This window comes from Mytilus edulis, chromosome 7, assembly GCF_963676685.1.
Source record: "Mytilus edulis chromosome 7, xbMytEdul2.2, whole genome shotgun sequence".
NCBI lineage: Eukaryota > Metazoa > Mollusca > Bivalvia > Mytilida > Mytilidae > Mytilus > Mytilus edulis.
This window is the reverse complement of record NC_092350.1, coordinates 74,015,047-74,029,517: the sequence shown is the minus strand read 5'-3', so window position 1 is coordinate 74,029,517 and position 14,471 is coordinate 74,015,047. Positions and strand designations below refer to the sequence as shown.

Genomic DNA, 14,471 nt, shown 5'->3' with positions numbered 1-14,471 from the left:
CTCATTGGCACTCACCACATCTTTCTATATCTATATTAGAAGAATGGTGAACATTTGTGTAAACCATATGTCCTATCCGTTATGACACAATAAAGTAGTATTTTTTATTTATTTAAACCTACCTATGATTTATCAATAGTAACAATGGAACCAGTGTTATAATTTGATATTTATTTATAATTTAAGACGCGCGTTTGGTCTGCATAAGACTCATCAGTGAGGCTCAGATTAAAATAGTTTTGAAGCCAAACAAATACAAGGTTGAGGAGCATTGAGGACCCGAAATTCAAAACGTTTTACAAAATACGGCTAAAGTAATATATGCCTAGGATAAGAAAATCCTTAGCATTTAAAAGAATCATAATTTTGTAAACAGGAAACTTATAAAAATGACAATATAAATGATATGCATGTCAACACCAAAGCAATGACTACTGAGCTGGTAATACTTTCGGGGACGAAATATCCACCAGTAGTGGCATCGACCTAGTAGTTGTGATAGTTATCAAAGGTACCATGCTTATAATCTAATACGCCAGACGCGCGTTTCGTCTACACAAGACTCATCAGCGACGCAATATAAGGAAAAAATAATGTATTGAAGGATAAAGGAAATATCAGTTTCTTTAAACCATACTCTATATCAATATCTGGCAAGTATTTTTGTATTAAAGATAGAAAATGTTAAAAGAATGATATCAACTTCACTTATCTCCATGTTCTTTGAATGCAAGCTCAACATATTATATTAAAAAAGTAAGGATCCAAGGTTCAGAAATCTGAGGTCTATACCTTGTATCATCGACAAACACATTTTTTTCAAAAAGGAGTATTAAAAATTGTTTGAACCACTACGTATACTAATTTGAAGGCTTGCTATTGTATATCATAATGATAATTTAAGATGTTACATGTACAACATCAAAAAGTACATAATTTGCATAATCAACTTGATAATCGAAGAAAGTCTGTTACAAATCATATATGCATAACATGTCAGTATCATTAAAGTACTTTACTGAGCTTTAATTTACGAATAAACCAACAAATTTACAAACATTTCAGGACACACTTATATTTTAATGAAATAAAAAAAGGATCAAAGTTTCTTGAAACTATTTTCATATCTATAACAGGCAAAAATATTTGAATCGATGGCTAAACATGGAAACAGCATTACACAACTTCTATAAATCATATTTCGCTGCATGTAAAGTCAACGTATAATATCAATGAATAAAGGAAATACATGTACCTCTGCTCCAGAATTCCTTGGTCTATAGGCTATGTATATCTATGTATATATTTGAGAGGACTAAACCTATTTATTTTAAGCAGATCTTAAGGAGTATAAGAAATTGAGTTATATACTTCGTTTACTTTTTTTATATTAGAGACACATTATCACGCATAAACAATTAAAGAATGGCGATGAACCAGATAACCAGACTAAGTAGTAATATTGATTTCGTTGTCGCTTTTTTCGGCTTTTGAAATACATTGTATGTTAAATATAGATCAATTTCCAATAAAATACCACTGATTCAAATTGCATGCAGACACTGTACCAATAGGATGAATTAAACCAACTCACTAACAAAGATCAAGGACGACAGTAGTCCCGTCGATTCCTGAACGTGTATAATGTAAATTTTACATAAATACCAGTGTATAACACATGTAAGATTGCACAATGGACCAAACATAGAAATAAATATACTATTGCATTGTTATATCGAAAATCATAACTAAGATTACCCTAATCTAATTTTATCTAACAATGTACAAGATGTAGATCAACTACTGCATCAATAGCCTTTCAACATTAAATTAAACGTTTTGAACTCAATCCATGATGTGCCAGCTACTCTCGACTCCAAATTTTTTAATAGGGCTGTTTTACATACCGCATGTCGGTAGTCGAATGCCACGATTAAACAAAAAAGAATGAAAGTGGAACTGAATACCAATCAGACAATCACATTATGTAGAGAGGTTAACATTTTTTAAACAACGACCCTTAAAACGTAAAATCGGGTTACAATTTTGTCCACATTTTGTAGATATTGAATATAGAATTTATAATTGTTGTTTTAAAGACTACACGTTAAGACAATAATTAGCTGATGTGAAATATATTTTTAGAAGTGCAAATGTTTTACTTAAGATGAAAGATGTTGCACGCCTTAACAATGTTTGCATCATTAGTAAAATCGAACAAAGCTAAACACCATATGTCGCTAATGATTTTTTCACACCTACAGCATTCCTCGATTGAATACTTTAATTTCCTGTGTTATTTAAGTAGCCACTTCGTTTAAAAAGTTATCTTATTATCATTAGGTCTGCTATTACAGAGTGTGGTAAGTCTTCATTTATTTACTTTGAAATGAAAGTCCGTCTGATCTGAAAATGTCAGCCTTTGTTGTTTGTCAATGAATATAAGTTGTTTGACACAATTGATACTTTATTTAAATAAACTCACCATAGATACCAGGACTAAATTTAGTATATACGCCCTACAAAAGACTCATCAATGACACTCGAATCCCAAAAAGTTAAAAAAAAATGCAAAATAAAGTACGAAGTTGAAGAGCATTGAGGACCAAAATTCCTAAAAGTTTTGCCAAATACAGCCAAGGAGTCTATGCCTGAGGTAGAAAAGCCTTAGTATTTAAAAAATTTCAAAAATTCGAAACAGTAATCTTTTAAATATAACCATATCAATGACAATTCAGGTCAGCACAAAAAGTGCTGACTACTGGGCTTGTGATACCTCCGGGGAAATAAATCTCCACCAGTAGTGGCATCGACTCAGTGTTTGTAAATAAACTCATCATAGATACCAGGACTAAATTTAGTAATATTCCAGACGCGCGTAATTGATGGTATATGTATAATATATAGTCTGTTGTGTAGCTCGTGGAATATGATGAATATTCCCAACTCTTCTTCTGGCCGTAGACGCAGTCATGGTCATCGTCATTATACATCACCTGCTCTGCACGATGTCTCTATTAATGATTTGCTGCCATATAAATAAAAGCGGTTAGGTATCTTAATTATTACCCCTTAAAACTTGTGTTTCTGTTGTGTCGTTGTTCTCCTCTTATATTTGATGTGTTTCCCTCCGTTTTAGTTTGTAACACGGATTTGTTTTTATCTCAATCGATTTATGCATTTCGAAAAGCGGTATACTACTGTTGCCTTTATTTATACCCTCTCGACATTTACCAAAGAGGAAATCCTGAATATTCATAGGTTTGTTCTTTGTTCCTTTGGAATTTCAACCAAAGACGAAATACTGGATCTTCTATTACTGCATTGAATACCTAAACAACGTAAGTGTCCTTACACACAACGGTATATTTCTGATCTTCCAAGTGCTCCACGAAACCTTTTTCTAAATTATTAACATCTGTTTTATCAGTTATCAAAACCAGGCTTCAAAGTTATTGTGAAACTGCCTTTTCTAGAGGTGGCGTTAATCAGATACTCAAATATCTGGTAAATACAATCTATGACCAATGTAGATTCAAGTATATATTCTTAAGGAGGGATAAATCCTACATTGTACAGGATCACTCTGATTCAACAAAACATTTTCTGAAACTAAAGTTATCGAGATGCTTGATTTCTTGATAGACAACATATTTGTTACGTTTGGAGGACATGTTTTTTCATCAGACTGTCGGCATTCTGATGGGAACAAATTGTGCTCCTCTTCTATCCGACTTGTTTCTTTACTAATATACATAGGAAGAAAGATAAGAAGTTAGCAATATCCTTTGACTTTACCTTCCACTGTAAATATGATGTTCTCTCACTAAATGAATCAAAAATTGGTGACTATGTTGAACGCATCTATCCCATCGAGCTAGATATAAAGGATACAATAGATACAGTTAAGTCGACCTCATATCTTCACTTTTAAAAACGTTACGACAAAAGAGATGATTTCAGTTTCCCAATTGTGAACTTTTCATTTCTAAATAGCAACATTCTTGCAGCGCCTGCATACGGAGTATGTATCTCCCAATTGATACGATATACACGTGCTTGTATTTGCTATCATGATTTCATTGATACAGGGTTGCTGCTCACAAGAAAAAATATTAACCCAAGAGTTCCAAATGGTGAAGATAAATTCATTCCTTCGTAAATTGTACGGACGCCATCACGATATGGTTGACCATTATGGAATAACCGTTTCACAGATAATATCAGAAATGTTTCTCACGTCGTACCTACAATCCCCTTCCCTTTTCATGAATGTGACCTACCGATTTATACTATTTACCGGTATTGTAATAACATAAGCAACATGACGTGTGCAACATGAAAAGCAGGATCTGCTTACCCTTCCGGAACACCTGAAAACACCCTTAGTTTTTTTTTGGAGTTTGTGTTGCTTAGTCTAGCTTTTTTTTCATGTATACTATTATTTGTGTGTTTCATTTTTTGGCAATGGCATTGTCAGGTTTTTTTCATAAGTTTGACCGTCCCTCTGGTATCTTTCGTCTCTTTTTTACTTCACCGTATTATTCACTGTTGTCAAATCTAAAGTTTCCTTATATTGTTTACAATTTCTGTTTGATTAATTTCATTGTATTTTGGTTAATGTACTGATATTTACTGATTTCATTGGTTTGTATAGAAAGCTGATTTGGTATTTTGTCTCTTTCCTTTTTACACCTTAGTTTTCTGAACGTTCTATGATTTATTTGATTGTTTACATGTATTTATATTGAAATAAAAGATGTGGTATGATTTCCAATGATTCTATCCACAAACATTATCCACCACAAAAAAATCCTACCGTATAGTCAGCTATAAAAGAATCCGAAATGAACATAAATTTGATGTGTATGGTCATTTGATTTTGCCATGTGATTATAGACTTCATTTTACTTTTTACATTAGAATTCTTTAACTTATATCAAACATGTAAATAAGAATAAAATACTCTATGACTGACGTACATGAACAAAAGGAGGTACATTGCAGAGAACGCAGGAAAAAGTGATTTTGAAATAATCCTACAAAATTACATCAGAAATTATGTTTTTTTCTAATAAAGCGGACAGAAAAAAAATATTGCAATGCATTTGTTTTAAGCCTTGAGTAGTATTTAGTTGAACGAAAAGTCAAATTCAAATTTCAGCAACAACATATAGCACTGTTCTTGGCATCCCTGAAAACAGTGCATATTCTGAATCAACTCCATCTTCAAGCATAATCTGTCTTTTTGAAAAAAACAAAACCGTCTTTTCGGCTGCTTATGGTTACTTCAAAATTATGTATTAGCATAGTTTCGTACCTGAAGTTAACAGTCACAATGTATCATTAAATGCATACAAGAACAAAAACACATATTAATGAGTGACGATTCCCCTTTAAATAACCTTGAATATATAATCATTGTTTACAAATTTTAGTTTTAGTATAACAGTATCATGATGAAATTTTGTTGTTTGATTGTAATCATCCTCTGCACAATTCATGTTTCTACTGGCGGAAGTAAGTATTCTTTATGTTTTATCGTATACAGATATGTGCTGTCCTTACTTATACACAATAGAATTAGGCGAAAGTTTTACCTGATTTCACATCAATACATAATTGCATTGTATGTGCTAGACCATTTTAAATCAATAAAAAGAAACTTACAAAATGACTAAGTATACAACGCTCGTATACAAGAGAGGTCAGGAATATGGCAGTTGATTTACATAGTCCGTTTCTATGTATGTTGGCGCTTGCCTTGTTGGCGTTTAGTGATTTTGTTGTTTCTGGAATTGTTCCTCTCATAGTTGATGTGTTAACCTCGGTTTAAGTTTGTTACCGGAATTGGTTTTTGAGTAGTGAAATTATGACTATTGAACAGCAGTAACACGACGGATGCCACATGAAGAGCAGGATATACTTACCTTTCGAGAGCAACCAAAATTTAGGGTTGGGTTTTTGTTGTTGTTGTACTCCTATTTGTGACACTTTGTTCGTGCAGCGATGTCAATATAATGACCTTTGATGTGTCATGTGTACTATTGTTTTTCTGTTTGTCTTTTTTATTTTTAGCCATGTCGTTGTCAGTTTGTTTTAGTTTTTATTACTACCACTGGGTCGATGCCTCTGCTGGTGGACTATTAGTCCCTGAGGGTATCACCAGCCCAGTAGCCAGTACTTCGGTACTGGCATGAAAATACGGATTTTTTGTGTTATTAAAATTTGCTGTTACACAATATTAAAAATTATTATAAATTAAGGAATGTATCTCCCTCATGCAAAGCTCTGATTCCTTTCACGAATTTGGCTATACTTTTTGGACCTTTTGGATTATAGCTCTTCATCTTTTATATAAGCTTTGGATTTCAAATATTTTGGCCACGAGCATCACTGAAGAGACATGTATTGTCGAAATGCGCATCTGGTGCAACAAAATTGGTACCGTTGATTTTATTAGTACCACTGGGTAGATGCCTCTGCTGGTGGACTATTAGTCCCCGAGGGTATCACCAGCCCAGTAGCCAGTACTTCGGTACTGGCATGAAAATACGGATTTTTTGTGTTATTAAAATTTGCTGTTACACAATATTAAAAATTATTATAAATTAAGGAATGTATCTCCCTCATGCAAAGCTCTGATTCCTTTCACGAATTTGGCTATACTTTTTGGACCTTTTGGATTATAGCTCTTCATCTTTTATATAAGCTTTGGATTTCAAATATTTTGGCCACGAGCATCACTGAAGAGACATGTATTGTCGAAATGCGCATCTGGTGCAACAAAATTGGTACCGTTGATTTTATTGTTTTAGATTTATGAGTTTGACTGTCCCTTTGGTATCTTTCGTCCCTCTTGATGCGATTGTCGTACAAGTGAGAGGTTTAGCGCTATAAAACCAGGTTCAATCTACCATGTTCTATATTTGAAAATGCTTGTACCAATTCTTGAATATGACAGTTGTTGTCCATTCGTTTGATGCGTTTTTTAATTTAATTTTGCCATTTGATTAGGAACTTTCCGTTTTGAAATTTCCTCGGAGTTCAGTAATTTTGTGATTTTATTTTATACTATTGCCTTTATTTAGTTACTGATATCTCGATATGGGTCATTTAGAATATATAAGACAATGAATGTGTCCTTAATTTAAAGTCGAGTAAAAATGTAAATAACTTAGTTTAACATGTTTAATGTTTCCTTGAATTAAATCTATCAGAAAAAAATGTTGTTCATATGAAACATTCACCTCACGTTAAAAATAAAATATTGTTATTATAAGAGGTTTGGGTTTCAATTGATATGAACCTATTTTATTTTCCATAAACTCATTACTGTAATGAAGAATTTAACTTGAAGAGTACATCAAAAACAGTTTTTTTCCAAATAAAAGCTATTTTCTTATTGTATAATGCAGAAATTGGAGCTCATAATGTCACATTGTATTTAAGAACTTTACTCTTTAGGACTCACTAGAAATTGCCTTGCTTCAAATGGAACATGTGGACGGAAAGGTCTTACTTGTGATGGTGCGTTTGGTAAAGGATGGATCGAAAGAGGAAGATGTTGCAATGGAGGACCATGTTGTAAATGTAAAACACATAAAGCATGATCGATAGTTCTTGTCCCTTCTATAAAAAATGAAACATAGGCAAAAGATCATGATGTAAAATAAGATTAAACAATATAAAAGCAATATATTATTGTCTTTAAATTAAACTTATATATTTGACACCTTTTATCAAGTTATGTTAACAACAAAATATAACAAAATATCATTATAACACAAGGTTCTCAAACAATGACGTTATTATACAATCACTTGTTTTACATTTTTCATTTTTTCATCATGAAGGATACACCAGAACAATAAAATATAATTATTAAATTAAAATTAAATTAAAATTAAATTAAAATTAAATTAAAATTAAATTAAAATTAAATTAAAATTAAATTAAAATTAAATTAAAATTAAATTAAAATTAAATTAAAATTGTGAGAAGTTAATTTCTAATTTCTGCTAAGTTTCAGAGATCAATGCCCGTAACTCTATAAAAATATTTTGGAAAATAACGATTTAAACACGTCACAATTTGTTTAATGTGATCTGGAAAAAATCAATAAATGGAATCATTTAGCAACCAGTCCTATTGTTGCCTGCATGACAGATTTTTTACGTGATTCTCATGACCAATCTCATGGTTAGAGATCACAGCCTGCCTGCTCTTTCTCAATAATATGTTTTATCATATACTTAGACTAAATAACATATGAATTTTACCGTATAATAATAGCATTAAATTAACGTATATTTCATATTTTTTCCAATTAGTGCTTAGCGGGCTGATATGAAAAGTTTATCACATGCTTCGATTGTTATCACATGCCTTTCCGTAACGTTATCACATGGCATTCCGGTGATACTCGGCAAATTCCGGAAAATACACCTCAATACTACGTTTTCAGTGAAAAACATTAAAAAGTAGTGTACAAAACAATTATTTGGATACTGGAAAATATATTGTGTAAAATAATATAAAAAAAAAAAAAAAAAAAAAAAAAAAAATATTTTTAAAAGTTTCAAACATAATTTAGAAAGTTATTTTAAAAAAGGTTGACTATTCCAAACAATGTTCATTATGTATATTGTTGAATTATTTTTTTATTTTGGATTCGTCCATGTTAAAATGTTTTTTTTTTCTCTGTTGAGGCATATGTTAGAAAGACTCATATCGAATGTACCAAAATTTGGGTCCGACGTCCCTGAACTTTTCACTCTTTGAACTTCTTTTCTAAAAGGATCATTATATGAATCTGTTATTTTTCTTTACTGTTGAAGCATATGATAAAAAGATCATAACATGTCATTTTTCATATCGCATGTATTATCAGCCCTCGGTCAATATCAGCCCTCGAGCCATGCGGCTCTTGGGCTGATATTGAACCTAGGGCTGATAATACATGCGATATGAAAAATGCCATGTAATAATCTGATAATATCAAAATAATTGAAAATTTCATCCGCTCTAATTCAAAATATGGACAATTTTAAAATTTATGTTTTGGGGATCTAGAAAACTTTTGACAGCTTCTGAAATGCTTATTTTAAATCTTTTTCAGCTGGACCAAATCACTACTCGTGTATAAAAACTTAGATATCTAACCTTGAGTCATATCATTTTTATTAGTTAAGTCTGAAAATAAATAATTTACTTAATATATATCGATAACGCTGATACAAATAAGGTATGCATAGTACTCACCTCATAGCAATAATCATATTATTTTGCAAGAATGCAGTATATTGGTTATTCTATTTCAAAGAAGTTATATCACCTTTGGTGTAATATCCTAGACAGAATGTATTACTGTTTTTCATTGACAAATTTTGTTTTGCCCTATCTAGTTGTAAACAGCTGCCGTATACAGTACAACCATTCTATATAGGTGTATCACTGTGTGTATGTCGTCAAAATACCATGGCTTTAATTTGACGAAATAGTAGTCTTCTTCGTGACAGTTATACATTACATTTTCATCCTGCCAATGTTGTACATATAACCTAATGACATTTTTTGGTGTCATCAGTTAATTCAATGTTGTAGCTATGTTTTTCAATATTTAACTCTTATTGTGTTATAAAAAATAGTACCATGTGTTCCCACTGCCAATTGTCCTGAAGGATATGTGCTGTTAGATAACCAAACCGCTAGTCGTAATTGCTACGCTCACTCTAAACCGGATCACCTTTACGAAACATGGGCTAATGCTTTGGTGAGTATGTTTATGTTGTATCAGATTTAATTTCCCCTTATTCAAGTTTTGTTGATTTTGAATGGTTGATATGTAATGAAATATAAAAGTACAAATTTCTGAGAAATTATGCAAACGGATCTACCTTTTTTCATGTCTACCATTGTTTTTGTTATCTATAAAATTGAGAATGGAAATAAAGAATGGGAAACACATATGTGCCTTTGTCATCCTTCACAGAGACGCTTGACATTTTATTTCAATTAATTAATATATGTTTTTTGTATATGGATGGACGACCAAAGAATAATAGCCTTATATTTAAAATGTTTAACTCAATCACCTCTATTTATAGTTGACTGATTGATGTTAGTGTTTAACGCCACTTTCAGCAATATCTTCTGAACATGATATTTTCCTGCAAAAACAAATATCAATGTGAGGCGAATACTTAGTGATACCATGAAAATGATTATCGTTAAGGAACGTATCGGTCAAGATCGAATTATAAAACATAATTCGACTATTATTTGATAGCGATTGAAATACATGAAAAACTAATAAATGTCTATCTGGTTCTATTTAAAAATACATTCATATTGCATACATTGAAGATTAACAAATAGTGTATGCATAATCACTTCAACGTTAACATAGTTGATTTATTATTATTCATGGAATTTCATGGGTATATCATAAGCTCGAATTTAAACGCTCAACAAACTGAATATTCACATAGGCTTGAAGTTAGAAACCATGAGATCAAATATCCACAAATATATAATTGTTTCCAAAGCCACAGAACTTAAAATAATCTGGCAAAAATTGTTAGTTATGCTCAATTGCAGTACCGATAAGTTAAAAGTTTAATAAAAAGTTATTATTACCGTGCTTCTCCGGTGTGAAACATATATTATTTGTTGTATTTTCTTTATTTATCTTATAAATGATAGACTGTTCTTAAATTTTAGTCGATATGTGCCATGACACCAGGAGCTTCTTTATGGAGACCAAATAGTCAAGAAGAAGCTGCGGCTGCCTATAAACAGTTTGGATGCAGTAAGTTATCATTTATAAGTAACTAAATATTCTTTTTTATCATTGTAACTAATAACAACAGCTCTTAGTAATTTTGAAAAAAATACTCACTTTTTAACATCAATCAGTTGAACGACATGTATCTAAACACATAGGTATTGTAATTCTTGATTTTACTGCCATCCTATAGCACAAAAGATTGAGAGAGCAAGTAATTCCGACTTGATCAGTTTTCGTCTTAAGAAGTGTTTGAAATGTGATAAAACAACAGATAAGGATGGTATTTCCCAAGCTTAAGTTACAAATAAAATATGCATAGATATAAAGATTTGGTTTTGAAATTTGGTTGTTCCTGTTAAAAATTTATTTCAAACGGTATAGCACCTCCTTTATTTTACGGACATGTTGTTTACTGTGCCCGGAAATTAAGAAACAATCCTAGTAAACTTATCGATCCTTTAAATAAATTATCCTTGGTTACCAATTCAACGCGGTAATTGGATCACTGAATATTGTTTTTATTGGTATAAATATGGATTTTGAAATCAGTAAATTAAAAGCTAACTAAATATTATTGTTATATTACATATACACAGTCATGGATATCTATCGATACCTGTATCTCGGCATTGCACAAGGTCATGTTTTTTCTCTGACTGTTTATGACGTCTTCACACTAAATCCATTCGATGCTGGATGTGTACTGATTGATAATGTATTCGAAGATGCTTGATTTTTTTTATTAGTTGTTTGTGGCTTTGATCCAGCTGTCAGTAACTGCGAGTACTCTCAGATCTGTACCTTCTATCTTTTTGTTGTTGGGATGTACAAGTATCCGGCCACGTCCACTTGTATTTGTAGTATTTTTATTTTTATCAATTGATGAGTTAAGCCTTTTTCAACAGATTTTAATAGTTCGTTCTGATCTTGTACTGTTACACCACTGTCCCAGGTTAGAGGGGATCCTGCTAACATGTTAACCCCGACACATTCTCTTTGTATGTCCCTGTCCCAAGTCAGGAACCTATAAGTTATGTCGTTGGTTTTCTCGTTTGAATTGTTTCACATTGTCATTTCGGGGTCTGTTATAGCTGACTATGCGGTATGGGCTTTGCTTATTGTTGAAGGCCGTACGGTGACCTATAGTAGTTAATTTCTGTGTAATTTTGGTCTCTTGTGGAGAGTTGTCTCATTGGCAATCATACCACATCTTCTTTTTTTAATTTACGATTCAATACGTTTCATGCATTTCTTGTTAGTTTGCACTAACCGAAGACAAGTGGATAAATCGAGGAACCAAACTGAGGGAAATGCATGAACTCTTAAGGGAGTGATACCAAGTGCATCGACATGATAAGCGTCTCCTGAAATACATCCTGCATGTTCCATATGAAAATTTACTCAGACAAAATTTTGAAATCGGGAAAAGGACAAAATCGGAAGCATTACAGATGAAACCACTTTTACAGTATTAAAAGATCTGAGAATGCGAAAGCATGTGGTTAGTGAGACATATCACACGGATCAGCTTGTGAGGACTGTAAAATGTTAAGTTTCAGTTGCCTTTTATATAACTGTGTGGGATAAGTTTTTGGGTACGTGTAAGACAGTATTTGCTAACTGACTGTGATTACGAATCTTCCTACAAGTCCTATGATACTAATTATAAGTCAATTCCTTTAAGGTAGCTACATATGGACTGGTGCATATAGTCCTGGTCAAGACGGAAATTTTGTATTTGCTGTAGACAATGGTGTTTTTAACTATCCGAATGTTCCCTTTGGAACCGGTAAGTTTTATCTTCTAATATAGTTAAGTAAAACAAATATGGTTTAAAATATACTGTTTATAATAATAATGTCAGGTATGTGTAATTAAAAGAAACTTCGATATTTATGAAAAAAGCAGAAGAATTTTGAATTCAGAGTTTGGGATATATGGATAAAATTGATGTGAGATACACGTCAATGGGACATAACGAGGTCAAAATACTCATGGTACTTTCATCAACAGAAGAAGTCTTAAATTTGGAGGTTGCAAAATTTCGAATAAAACTTTTTAAAGAAATAACATTCATCACTTCTAATATAAATGGAGTACGCGAATGAGAATACAATAAACAAAAGTACAGCAAACTTAATATCCGTTAAAAGACGATATAACGATAACGATACCACAAATAAAGGCAACAGTTCATACCCGATGTTCTGATATCACAAAAACATAACAAGGAGCAATACCGGATGTTTCGAAATTTTTTTTCTATGCATACACCTTCCACCATACAAATATACAGTCAGTTAAAATGTCATAATATGGAATGGGAAACTATCAATCAAATTGTATATAAGACATCTCTTCTAACATCTACAGATCTAAGTCTAAGAAAAGACAGAAAACATGTGGCAAGTGAGTTGAAACATTGATATATCGATCATTTCGGTCAACTTATTTGTGATGATGACATGTTATCTTATGTAGTGTGATTTTCAGTCGGTTACCTCTGTTAGAGCGGTTTTTTGAGTAAGAAGCGCATCCCTATGACTAGAGTCAGTAGTATGTGAACATACTCGATTAGGAATGTGCTACCTACACAAAAAGCTAAGATATTAACAACTGAAGTCGGCACTACAGAAGATAACATGTCACCATCACGAATTGGTTGACCGAAACGATGTGTCTTTGTTTCAACTCACTTACCACAGGTGAATGTGTCAATTAAGAGATGTAAACACTATACGATTGGGCAGAGGGTATGTTATGAAACATTCATCTGGTACAGTCAAATCTGTAAGTTTGAAAGTATTATTCTGAAAAGAATTTTCCTAAAAGGACTTTTTTTTTATAAAAGCAATCTCTGCTGCTTTCTCGAAATGACAAACTTTCTCTGATATTTCCTTTTAATGAGATTTTCCCCTTCGTATGCTTTCCAAAAACCATATCAAATAGAGAGAAACTAAATAAATATATATATATTGTATGCTTCTAAAAATAGATAAGCATCCTGCAATTATACTGCAGAGATGAGTAGATTATCATTTCTGTACACTAAAAATAAATACTTCGTGTATTGTATCAGAGATCCTTGTTTAATTCCTACAAGAAGGTAACACCTCCCGAAACGAAAGCTTATTTTAATAAGCTAGAGTTAGAGGAGGGGATAAGGTCTCTGCGCAATGCTAGGCGGTGTTGTCGTAGAAGTTAGAAAATAAAGTACAGGTTACAGCCCCGGCGCCGGGGAGGAAGTTTCGAATCAAATCTACTCTAACATCGTTAGGTTGATTTTCTAGGCACTTTATACATATTCTAAGGCCTGGTATTTCTTAATCATAAGAAATTCGATGGACAAGGTATAATTTTCAGTTGTCACTACACACAGGCAGACATATACATATATTTATTTACAGTGATTGTATGCTTCTAAAAATAGATTAGCATCCTGCAATTATACTGAAGAGATGAGTAGATGATCATTTCTGTACACTAAAAATAAATACTTCGTGTATTGTATCAGAGATCCTTGTTTAATTCCTACAAGAAGGTAACAACTCCCGAAACGAAAGCTTATTTTAATAAGCTAGAGTTAGAGGAGGGGATAAGGTCTCTGCGCAATGCTAGGCGGTGTTGTCGTAGAAGTTAGAAAATAAAGTACAGGTTCCAGCCCCGGCGCCGGGGAGGA

General features: G+C 32.3%; 1 protein-coding gene across 1 annotated transcript in view; it reads left to right on the top strand.

The window, feature by feature from the left end:
* The first annotated feature begins 2,285 nt into the window (after positions 1-2,285).
* The window catches only part of LOC139482186 (uncharacterized), a 259,285-nt gene continuing 247,099 nt past the window's right edge, over positions 2,286-14,471 (top strand). Inside the window, exons 1-6 of the mRNA XM_071265886.1 lie at positions 2,286-2,363; positions 5,439-5,520; positions 7,468-7,593; positions 9,651-9,775; positions 10,726-10,813; positions 12,477-12,581. Coding sequence (XP_071121987.1) covers positions 5,457-5,520; positions 7,468-7,593; positions 9,651-9,775; positions 10,726-10,813; positions 12,477-12,581 — 508 coding nt within the window. The 5' untranslated portion in view covers positions 2,286-2,363; positions 5,439-5,456. The remainder of the gene's footprint in view (positions 2,364-5,438; positions 5,521-7,467; positions 7,594-9,650; positions 9,776-10,725; positions 10,814-12,476; positions 12,582-14,471) is intronic.